Source organism: Oryx dammah, unplaced genomic scaffold (genome assembly GCF_014754425.2).
Source record: "Oryx dammah isolate SB20612 unplaced genomic scaffold, SCBI_Odam_1.1 HiC_scaffold_1, whole genome shotgun sequence".
Classification (NCBI taxonomy): Eukaryota; Metazoa; Chordata; class Mammalia; order Artiodactyla; family Bovidae; genus Oryx; species Oryx dammah.
The window spans coordinates 17,060,513-17,073,115 of NW_024070185.1; the positions used below are offsets into that span (position 1 = coordinate 17,060,513).

At 39.3% G+C, this 12,603-nt stretch overlaps 1 protein-coding gene across 6 annotated transcripts in view; it reads right to left on the reverse strand.

The window, feature by feature from the left end:
* IFT74 (intraflagellar transport 74) overlaps positions 1-12,603 on the reverse strand; it is a 104,380-nt gene that overhangs the window by 45,794 nt on the left and 45,983 nt on the right. For all 6 annotated transcript variants that reach the window (XM_040238050.1, XM_040238035.1, XM_040238025.1 and 3 more), the window contains 2 exons: positions 11,287-11,327; positions 3,795-3,874 (listed from right to left, as the gene is read on the reverse strand). In XM_040238050.1, coding sequence (XP_040093984.1) covers positions 3,795-3,874; positions 11,287-11,327 — 121 coding nt within the window. The remainder of the gene's footprint in view (positions 1-3,794; positions 3,875-11,286; positions 11,328-12,603) is intronic.

The following is a 12,603-nucleotide window of genomic DNA, read 5'->3' on the forward strand; positions in this document are numbered from 1 at the left end:
GCGAAACGAAGTTGCTCAGTCGTGTCCGACTCTTTGCGACCCCATGGACTGTAGCCTACCAGGCTTCTCCATCCATGGGATTCTCCAGACAAGAATACTGGAGTGGGGTGCCATTGCCTTCTCCAGGGGATCTTCCCGACCCAGGGATCAAACCCAGGTCCCCACATTGGAGGCAGACGCTTTAACCTCTGAGCCACCAGGGAAGCTTCTCTTAAAAGAGAACTGCAGGGCCCAAAGAAGTGACTAGAGGCCAATTATTACCTTTAATTGACTCTACAAATCTTTCCCTTCTAAAATACAGGACTGGAAATTCCCTCATGGTCCAGTAGTTAGGACTCTGTGCTCTCACTGTGGTGGGCTGGAGTTCAATCCTTGGTTGGGCTAACCCTACAAGCTGCAAGGTGTGGCCAAAAATTAATAATAATTTTAAAATATTTAAATAAAATAAGGACTGTTTGATTCATTCCACAAAGATTTATTGAATGCTTATTTTCCCAGGCACTGTGTTGATGAAAGAGGAAACAAGACACAGTCCCTGTCCTGGAGGACATACAGCCTAAGAGAAAGACAAACATCTAAGTAGAAAGTGGTAGTCATGTGGTCAGTGCGTTTATGCCAGCCATGTGCTCTGATAACAGGGGGTCATTCACTTAGCCCAGCCCAGAAATAGGTCAGGGAGGGAAGTCAGGGTTAATTATGTTGGACATAAAAGGATACATGAGCTAGATCTTAAAAGATGAGAAGTTAGGGAGATAAATAACAGGGAAAAGAACATTCAAGATAAGCGAATAAATAATAGGAACAAAGGACTTAATGTGAAACAATCCTTCGATATATGGTAAAGGGGGTGAGGTGTTACGTACCCCTGGTATAATAGATTATTATTATTATTAGAATGTAAGCATAGAGATGACAAGGGATAGAAAAGGAGATTGACAATGTACAGGCCAGATTACAGAAGAACTAGAACGCCATACAAAGATTCTTAAATGTTTTCTTGTAGGTCATTGAGAACCACTGTTAAGTAGGAGAATGACAGAAAATCACATTTCACATAAGTCAGTCTGGATGAATCTGAGAGGGAGCAAGAATGGAGGTGGGGAGACCAGTTAGTAGACTAGTGCAGTAGTTCAGGCAAGAAATAATGAGATCTGTAACTAATAGAAATCCCTGTGCTGTTCACAATATTCACAGGGTAGTAGAAGAACAGGAAACTCATCCACTGAGAGAGATATATATGAACACATCATACTTATATATCACATATGTTCTTATATTTACATATATAAATATGGGCTTCCCAGGTGGCACAGTGGTAAAGAGTCTACCTGCCAATTCAGGAGACACCAGAAACACAGGTTTCATCCCTGGGTCGGGAAGATCTCCTGTAGTAGGAAACGGCAACCAACTCCAGGATTCTTGCCTGGAAAATTCCATGGAAAAAGAAGCCTGGCCGACTATAGTCCATGAGGTCGCAAAGAGCTGGATATGACTGAGCAACTGAGCACACACACACAGACACGTGTGTGTGTGTGTGTGTATAAAATAAAAAAGCATATGTATATATACTTTTCTGCTACTTTTTTTTTTTTGCTACTATTACATTATAGATTGCATCTTTCTACATTAATCAAAAAAGGACAGGGAATTCCCTGGTGGTCCAGTGGTTAGGGCTCTGTGCTTGCACTGCAAGGGGGACAGGTTCGATCCCTGGTTGGGGAACTGGATACTACAAGCCACAGTACGGCAAGAAAGGACAAAGAATTTTTGAAAAAGAATGTTAGAAAATGAAAAGGACAAAGCAAGCTACAATTCAAAGCATTCTATTTATTTTAGAACTGGGATTCCCTGGTGGCTCAGATGGTATAAGAGTCTGCTTGCAATGCGGGAGACCTGGTTCAATCCCTGGGTTGGGAAGATCCCCTGCAGAACAGAGGAACTTTTAGAACTAGCAATTAATAAATTTAAATTTAGAAGGTGGAATATTATTTAAAATGCATCCTATAAAGTATCTGACAGATTTCTCAGAAATCTGCAATACTAGATCTATATACACTAAAAGCAATAAAATAATTTAATAAAGATAATAACATGACCTTAGTGAACCTACCTTGCCATGTGTACCATTTAATATTCATAAAGCTTAGTGAGGTAGGACCATTATATTTATTTTGCAAATGAGAAAAATGAAAGCTCAGTTTACTTTCCTAATAATCAGGGCTTAAAGTTTGTCTGTTTTTAGAGATCTCATTGACATATGAAAGTGAAAGTGAAGTCGCTCAGTCGTGTCTGACTCTTTGCGACCCTGTGGACTGTAACCTACCAGGCTCCTCCGTCCATGGGATTCTCCAGGCAAGAATGCTGGAGTGGTTGCCATTGCCTTCTCCAGGGGATCGTCCCGATCCAAGGATCGAACCAGGGTCTCCCACATTGCAGGCAGATGCTTTAACCTCTGAGCCACCAGGGAAGCCATGTCGTCACATGTAAATAAGACTGTAAGCATTTCACAAGAATATTTTCATTTCACAAATATGGCACTTCATATCAGAAAGCCAAGATTAGGTTTGGGCAATAAAACTAAGACTTTGGGGTCAAAGAGAACTTGGCTTATATCTAGACTACCCGTGATTAGTTGTGAGAATATGAGTAACTTCTCTGAGCTTCAACAAGTATAAAAACGGTTAACGAGGCTTCAAAGGGTTCGATCCCTGGGTTGGGAAGATCCCCTGGAGAAGGGAAAGGCTACCCACTCCAGTATTTTGGCCTGGAGAATTCCATGGACTGTGTAGTCCATGGGGTTGCAAAGAGTCAGACATTACTGAGCAACTTTCACTTTAACAGTAACATCTTTTAGGATTTTAAATAGCTCAACTGGAATTCCATCACTTCCAGTAACTTTAACAGTAATGCTTTTGAAGGCCTACTTGACTTCATACTCCAGGATGTCCGGTTCTAGGTGAGTGACCACATCATGTTTATCCAGGTCATTAAGACCTTTTTTATATAGTTGTTCTGTGTATTTTTGCCACTTCTTCTTAATCTGTTCTGCTATACTAGGTATATTATTTACAATACCATACCTAACTCTTAAGAATATATAGTCAAGTGTTGATAATCCAATTAACATATTAACTGGTTTGCAGTTAATATGGGATTAAAGTGCCATAGTAATCCACTTTCCCCCTTTATTAGAGAGAAGCTGGTTAGAAATCTGTAATGCCCAAAGTCTTCCCCCAAACACACACACACTGTAGCTCCCAAATTTGTACCACAGCATTTCCACCCCAAGAGCTCAGGTTCTTGCCTTGGCTCTTCAAATGCCACTGCTAAGGAAAGGTGACAGAGAACTGGAGTAATCAGTATTTGCTACCTCATTACTGGGACCTCTGGGGAATAACTTCCTGTACATTTTGTGATATTTATGACTTGATCCTCACTCCTCCACAACTCTACCATATGGCCTATGTTAAAGAAGTATAATTTAGAAATCTGTGAGCAACTTTAACCCATTTTACTTGATTAAAAAAAAAAACTTCTTGGCAAAACAAAACAAATTCTTGTTATTATACAACCATTTTAAGTTACATACAGCTTTTAGTTGGCTTTAATTCAATACTAACTATATTTAGTATTGTAGTAGTTTAGTATTTTAGCAGTTAAACTTAGTGATATCACAAAGAATTAAATAATAAACCCCAGGTAAAGAGTACCTGAGACTCTAGTACTATACAAATACTGCTATGTATCTATTTTTTAGTCTATTATTATACATCATAAAAATATAAAAAAATTACCTTGGTGTTCTTCTAAATCCATGTCAAGTTGTCTAATTTCTTCATTAAATTGATTTATTTTTTCTTTTATATCTGTTAACCTGTTGAAAATATTATTTAATTAATCTATGGCAGATAATTTTGCTATTCAATAAAAACATTTAGTGATGATGTTACAAAATCTTTAATCTTTTCTAATCTGCAGAAATAATATTGATAAAAATATGCTTTATTCTGAGAATAGTACTATAAATTTTGAGAGAAAAATATTTTTTCATGATTCATCTTTAGAGTACAAGTGTATTCCGAGAATGTCAGGTTGCCTGACTTCAACAGCAGACACTTCCCCAAAGTTCTTTTGAATTTTACTTGTGATACTAAGAAAATAAAAAATCTTTAGCAACCTTCTTTATGTAGGTTTGTATAAACTAAACTAAGTTAGCAAGTTTGTCTTAAAAGTTGGAAAATAACAGAAAATTTACCATTGAGAGCAGATTATATGGGTTAAAATTTTCACAAAAGCAGTTGTACTTATTATAAAACTATAGTAATCATTAGAAAAAAACTAAGATCATAGCATCTGCTCCATCACTTTATGACAAATAGAAGGGGAAAGAATGGAAGCAATGTCAGATTTTCTTTCCCTGGGCTCCAAAATCACTGCAGACGGTGACTGCAGCCGTAGAATTTAAAGATGCTTACTCCTTGGAAGGAAAGTTATGACCAACCTAGATAGCATATTCAAAAGCAGAGACATTACTTTGCCAACAAACGTCCGTCTAGTCAAGGCTATGGTTTTTCCAGTAGTCATGTATGGATGTGAGAGTTGGACTGTGAAGAAGGCTGAGTGCCGAAGAATTGATGCTTTTGAACTGTGGTGTTGGAGAAGACTCTTGAGAGTCCCTTGGACTGCAAGGAGATCCAACCAGTCCATTCTGAAGGAGATCAACCCTGGGATTTCTTTGGAAGGAATGATGCTAAAGCTGAAACTCCAGTACTTTGGCCACCTCATGTGAAGAGCTGACTCATTGGAAAAGACTCTGATGCTGGGAGGGATTGGGGGCAGGAGGAGAAGGGGACGACTGGGGATGAGATGGCTGGATGGCATCACCGACTCAATGGATGTGAGTCTGAGTGAACTTCGGGAGTTGGTGATGGACAGGGAGGCCTGGTGTGCTGCGATTCATGGGGTCGCAACGAGTCGGACACAACTGAGCCATTGAACTGAACTCCTTGGAAGGAAAGCTGTGACAAACCTAGACAGAGCATTAAAAAGCAGACATGTCACTTTGCTGACAAAGGTTCCTATAGTCAAAGCTATGATTTTTCCAGTAGTCATGTACAAATGTGAGTTGGACCATGGACCATAAAAAAGGTTGAACACCAAAGAACTGATGTGTTTGAATTGTGGTGCCAGAGAAGACTCTTGGAAGTCTCTTGGACTGCAAGGAGATTCAACCAGTCAACCCTAAGGCAAATCAATCCTGAATATTCTTTGGAAGAACTTATGCTGAACCTGAAACTCCAATATTCCGGCCACCTGATGTGAAGAGCAGACTCATTGGAAAAGGCCCTGATGCTGAGAAAGATTGAAGACATAAGGAGAAAAGAGGAAGCAGAGGATGAGATGGTTACATAGTATCACCAACTCAATGGACATGAATTTGAGCAAACTCCAGGAGATAATGAAGGACAGGGAGCCTGGCATGCTACAGCCCATTGGGGTGCAAAGAGTTGGACATGATTAGTGACTGAATAATAACAACAAATAATGTTACAACAACATCAAGACAGTATGGTACTGGAATAAGAAAAGACATATATAGCCATGGAATAGAATTGTTTTGAGTCTAGAAAAAGGACTACATCTATATACATTGATTTTTGACAAAGGTACCAAAACAGTTTAACAGAGGAAGAAGATTAAACAACATTTGTTTAAAGAATATTTCAACAAATGGTACTGGGACAGCTGGAAATGCACAAGGAAAAGGATACAACTGGACTCCTACCTCATACCATTCACAAAAGTTAATGGATCACAGATCTAAACATAAGAACTGCACTATAAAACAGTTAAAGAAAAGTAAAACATAAGCATAAGTCTTTGTGAACTTGAATTAGGCCCTGGTTTCTTGACACCAAAAACACAAGCAACAAAAGAAAACAAACCAGACATCATCAAAATTTAAAATTTCTGTGTTTCAATGAAAACCATAAAGTAAGTAAAAAGAAAATCCACATAATGGAAGAAAAATTTTGCAAGTTATTTACCTGATGAGAGAGTCTGTTTAGAATATATAAAGAACTCTTACAATTCAATAATAAGACAATAAATAGACTCCTTTGACAGTCCAGTGGTTAAGACACTGCACTTCCAATGGAAGGGACTCCAGTTCAATCCTTGGTCAGGGAACTAAGATTCTGTGTGGCATGGTCAAAAACAAATTAATAATTCAATTTAAAATTAGGAGGACTTCCCTGGTGGCCCATTGGTTAAGAATTTACCTGTCAATGCTGGGGACATGGGTTCAATCCCATCTGGGAACTAAGATCCCACACGCCATGGGGCAACTAAGTCTATGAGCCACACATACCAAGCTCCCACACCCTAGAGACTATGCTCCAAAGCAAGAGAAGTCACTGTAAGGAGAAGCCCATTGCACTGCACCTAGAGAGTGGCTCCCGCTCTCCACAACTAGAGAAAGCCAGAATACAGCAACAAAGAGCCCATGCACTGTAAGGAAGACCCAACGCAGCCAAAACACAAATAAAATTTATAAAACTGAATGAAAAAAACAGGAAAAGAATATGAACAGATTTTTTCCAAAGAATATATACATATGACGAATAAATGCATAAAAAAAGGTTCAACATCATTCATTAGTCATCAGGAAAATCCAAATCAATGAGATACCACTTCACACACACAATAATGGCTATAATAAAAAAAAAAAAAGGTAATAACAAGTGTTGATAAAGTCATGGAGAAACTGGAATACTTAGTTACTGCTGGTGAAAATGTAAAATGGTTTAGCAGCATTGGAAAATAGTCTGGCACCTCCTCAAAAAGTTAAATATAAAGTTATTGTATGAATCAGCACTCCCAGGTAAATTCCACTCTTGGTAAGTACACAAGAGAAGCAAAACTATATGTCCACACAAAAAATTGTACATGAATCTTCATACCAGCATGATCCATCATAGCCAAAAAACAGAAACAATCCAAATATCTATCAATTAATGAATGGACAAATAAATATGGTCTACCCATGCACTGGGATATTTGGCAATAAAAAGAAATGAAATACTGATACATGCTACAACATAGATGAACCTTCAAAACATTCAGTTCAGTCCAGTCACTCAGTTGTGTCCAACCCTTTGTGACCCATGGACTGCAACACACCAGGCCTCCCTGTCCATCACAACTCCCAGAGTTTACCCAAACTCATATCCATTGAGTTGGTGATGCCATCCAACTATCTCATCCTCTGTTGTCCCCTTCTTCTCCTGCCTTCAATCTTTCCCAGCATCAGGCTCCTTTCAAATGAGTCAGTTCTTCACATAAGGTGGCCAAAGTATCGGGAGTTTCAGCTTCAGCATCAGTCCTTCCAATGAATATTCCAAACTGATTTCCTTTAAGATGGACTGGTTGGATTTCCTTGCTGTCCAAGGGACTCTCAAGACTCTTTTCCAACACCACTGTTCAAAAGCAACAATTCTTTGGTGCTCAGCTTTCTTTATAATCCAACTCTCACATCCATACATGACTACTGGAAACACCATACCTTTTACTAGACTGACCTTTGTTAGCAAAGTAATGTCTCTGCTTTTTAATATGCTGTCTAGGTTGGTCATAGGGCTTCCCTGGTGGCTCAGAGGGTAAAGCATCTGCCTGCAATGTGGGAGACGCGAGCTTGATCCCTGGGTTGGGAAGATCCCCTGGAGAAGGAAATGGCAACCCACTCCAGTATTCTTGCCTGGAGAATCCATGGACAGAGGAGCCTGGCAGGCTACAGTCCACGGGGTCGCAAGAGTTGGACACTACCGAGTGACGTCGCTTTCTTTCTTTTTCTTCCTTTCTAGGCTGGTCATAACTTTCCTTCCAAGGAGCTAGTGTCTTTTAATTTCATGGCTGCAGTCACTATCTGCAGTGATTTTGGAGCCCCCAAAAATAAAGTCTGACACTGTTTCCACTGCTTCTCTATCTATTTCCCATGAAGTGATGGGACCAGATGCCATGATCTTACTTTCTGAATGATGAGCTTTAAGCCAACTTTTTCACTTTCCTCAAGAGGCCCTTTAGTTCTTCTTCACTTTCTGCCATAAGGGTGGTGTCATCTGCATATCTGAGGTTATTGATATTTCTTCCGGCAATCTTGATTCCAGCTTGCACTTCATCAAGCCCAGCATTTCTCATGATGTATTCTGGATATGTTAAATAAGCAGGGTGACAATATACAGCCTTGATGTACTCCTTTCCTGATTTGGAACCAGTCTGTTGTTCCATGTCCAGTTCTAACTGTTGCCTCTTGTCCTGAATACAGATTTCTCAGGAGACAGGTCAGATGGGCTGGTATTCTCATCTCTTTCAGAATTTTCCACAGTTTATTGTGATCTACACAGTCAAAGGCTTTGGCATTGTCAATAAAGCAGAAGTAGATGTTTTCCTGCAACTCTCTTGCTTTTTCCGTGATCCAACAGACGTTGGCCATTTGGTTTCTGGTTCCTCTGTCTTTTCGAAAACAAGCTTGAACATCTGGAAATTCATGGTTCACGTACTGTTGAAGCCTGGCTTGGAGAATTTTGAGCATTACTTTGCTAGCGTGTGAGATGAGGGCAACTGTGTGGTACTGTGAGCATTCTTTGGCATTGCCTTTCTTTGGGACTGAAAGGAAAACTGAGCTTTTCTAGTCCGGTGGCCACTGCTGAGTTTTCCAAATTTGTTGGCATACTGAGTGCAGCACTTTCACAGCATCATCTTTCAGGATTCCAGCTCAACTGGAATTCCATCACCTCCACTAGCTTTGTTCTTAGTGATGCTTTCTAAGGCCCACTTGCCTTGGCTTCCAGGATGTCCAGCTCTAGATGAGTGATCACACCCTCATGATTATGTGGTCCTGAAGATCTTTTTTGTATAGTTCTTCTGTGTATTCTTGCCATCTCTTCTTAATATCTTCTGCTTCTGTTAGGTCCATACCATTTCTGTCCTTTATTGTGCCCATCTTTGCATGAAATTTTCCCTTGGTATCTCTAATTTTCTTGAAAAGATCTCTAGTCTTTCCCATTCTATTGTTTTCCTCTATTTCTTTGCATTGATTATTGAGGAAGGCTTTCTTATCTCTCCTTGCAATTCTTTGGAAGTCTGCATTCAAATGGGTATATCTTTCCTTTTCTCCTTTGCCTTTCGCTTCTCTTCTTTTCATAGCTATTTGTAAAGCCTTCTCAGACAACCATTTTGCTTTTTTCCATTTCTTTTTCTTGGGGATGGTCTTGATCACTGCCTGCTGTACAACATCATGAACCTCATTCCATAGTTCATCAGGCACTCTATCTATCAGATCTAGTCCCTTAAATCTATTTCTCACTTCCACTGTATAATCATAAGGGATTTGATTTAGGTCATACCTGAATGGTCTAATGGTTTTCCCTACTTTCTTCAATTTAAGTCTGAATTTGGCTTAAACAGTTCATGATATGAGCCACAGTCAACTCCTCTTGTTTTTGCTGACTGCATAGAGCTTCTCTATCTTTGGCTGCAAAGAATATAATCAATCTGATTTCGGTACTGACCATCTGGTGATGTCCATGGGTAGAGTCTTCCCTTCTGTTGAAAGAGGGCATTTGCTATGACCAGTGCATTCTCTTGGCAAAATTCTATTAGCCTTTGCCCTGCTTCACTGTGTACTTCAAGCCCAAATCTGCCTGTTACTCAAGGTATTTCCTGACTTCCTACTTTTGCATTCCAGTCCCCTATAATGAAAAGGACATCTTTTTTGGGTGTGAGTTCTAGAAGGTCTTGTAGGTCTTCATAGAACCATTCAACTTCAGCTTCTTCAGCAATATTGATTGGGGCATAGACTTGGATTACTGTGATACTGAATGGTTTGCCTTGGAAACAAACAGAGATTATTCTGTTGTTTTTGAGATTGCATCCAAGTACTACATTTTGGACTCTTGTTGACTATGATAGCTACTCCATTTCTTCTAAGAAATTCTTGTCCACAGTAGTACATATAATGGTCATCTGAGTCAAATTCACTCATTCCAGTCCATTTAGTTCGCCAGTTCCTAAAATGTCAATGTTCACTCTTGCCATCTCCTGTTTGACCACTTCCAATTTGCCTTGATTCGTGGACTTAACATTCCAGGTTCCTATGCAATATTGCTCTTTACAGCATCAGACTTTACTTCTATCACCAGTCACATCCACAACTGGGTGTTGTTTTTGTTTTGGCTCCATCCCTTCATTCTTTCTGGAGTTATTTCTCCACTATCTCTAGTAGCATACTGGGTACCTACCAACCTGGGGGGGTTCATCTTTCAGTGTCCTATCTTTTTGCCTTTTCAGACTATTCATGAGGTTCTCAAGGCAAGAATACTGAAGGGTTTGCCATTCCCTTCTCCAGTGGACCACATTTTGTCAGAACTCTCCACCATGACCCATCCATTCTAGGTGGCCCTACGTGGCATGGCTCATTCATTGAGTTAGACAAGGCTGTGGTGTTCAGATTTGATAGTTTTCTGTGATTGTGGTTTTCTGCCCTCTGATGGAGAAGGATAAGAGGTTTATAGAAGCTTATGGGAGAGACTGAAGGGGAAACTGGGTCTTGTTCTGATGGGTGGGGCCATGCTCAGTAAATCTTTAATTTTCTGTTGAAGGGTGCGGCTGTGTTCCCTCCACATTATTTGACCTGAGGCCAAACTATGGTGGAGGTGATGAAGATAATGGTGACCTCCTTCAAAAGGTCCCATGCACTTGCACTGGTACACTCAGTGTCCCCAACCATAATGGAAACATTATGCTAAGTCTAAGAATCCAGCCACATAGGACTATACATTGTATGCTTTCATTTATATGAAATGTCCAGAACAGGCTAACCTATAGAGACATAAAGCAGAGTGGTTGCCTAGGACTGGGAACTGGGAATGAGAGGTGTGATGGGATATGGGTTGTTAGTGGGGTGAGTGAAGTGTTTGAAAATTGACTGAGGTGGTGGTTACACAATTCTGTGAATATACTAAAAACCTCTGAATTGTACACTTTAAATATGTGAATTGTATAGTATGTATTACATCACAATAAAGCTGTTTTTAAAAAGTAATTATACTATGTAATGGCTCCTAACTAAACATTCAAAGAATTATTTAAAGCTATAAATAAAACTGAAAGCTGCATTGTCACTATGAACCACTGAAAAAAAAGACTAACAATATGCATCTCTTATACACTTACACAATTTAAAAGATGAGAAATGAATGTAAAATGTCCTAATGTAAATGTACTTACTGCCGTTCCATGCTGGCTATTTCCTGATTATCTTCTTTAACCTATAAATGTATAAAGAGAAAACAGAATTTAAAGAACTGTTCATTGTTAGGCCATCTTAAACAGATTCTCCTTCTAAGGCATGTACTGAAATGTCAAATCTAGTCTCTCTTTTAACTTATTTCTTAAAATTCAACCTTTTAAGTTAAAAGGAACATCACTGGGGAACTAGTCACAGATTTTTCTTTCCTCCTGGAAGGAAGAGTGGTGACTGATATATCCATACCTATCCAACAAAGCATAATGAGATTAATACATTTTCAGGACCGAATCAGTTTAAATAAATATCTAGGATGTTTGAGCCTGTCTCCCTACCCCTGCTCCCCCTCTTACCTACTCCCAACCCACACACAAAGTAGGGTTGCCAGATTTAGCAATCCTCATTACATTTCAATTTCAGAAAAACAATGAGTACCTTTGTGGTATGTATATACTATGCAATATTTGGAATACACTTATCATCTTTATGTATATATTTATTCTGAAAGATTATTCATTGCTTATCTGAAATTCAAATTTAACTTAATCATTCTATATTTTATTTAGCAATTCCATCCCGGGATCACTTTTTAGTCCCCTGCCTTCAATCATCTCTTTCCAAGGAGTTTCAGAGATGCTAGTTTATAGTACCTTTATAGAATGATTCTAATATTTAAATAGCTCCTGTGTGTGCTAAGTCACTTCATTTGTGTCTGACTCTTTGTGACCCTATGGACTTAGCTCACCAAGCTCCCCTGTCCATGGGATTCTCCAAACAAGAATATGGAGAGGGTTGCCATGCCTTCTTCCAAGGGATTTTCCCAACCCAGGGATCGAACCTGCGCCTCTTGTGTCTCCTACACTGGCAGGCAGGTTCTTTACCACTAATTCCACCTGGGAAGCTTGCGGTGATCCTTACCGTTCTTATAAACCCATTCAATGGATTCAATCTAAGACCACAAAGGAGTCCCATTTACAGGTTATTCACTAGAGCTGTTTCCCAAATATATGGGGTCCTAAGGGCTGTATGTTTAGGGTGTTTTAGGGTGTCTCAGGATAAATAATAGGCTAAATTAAAGCCAGCCTTGGGGCAGTAAGAAAACTACTGAACACATGTGATACAACATGTTGACATACTGTGATTTCACAGGACATTTTAAATCCATTCACTTTCATCCAGGCACTGATAGAAATAACCACACAAAGTCATCAGCCTTGGGACACTTAATTTTCTAAATATGAGGCCTAAAGCAAATAATGGAATACATTTTCTATAAGACTGTCTAATTATTTACTGAC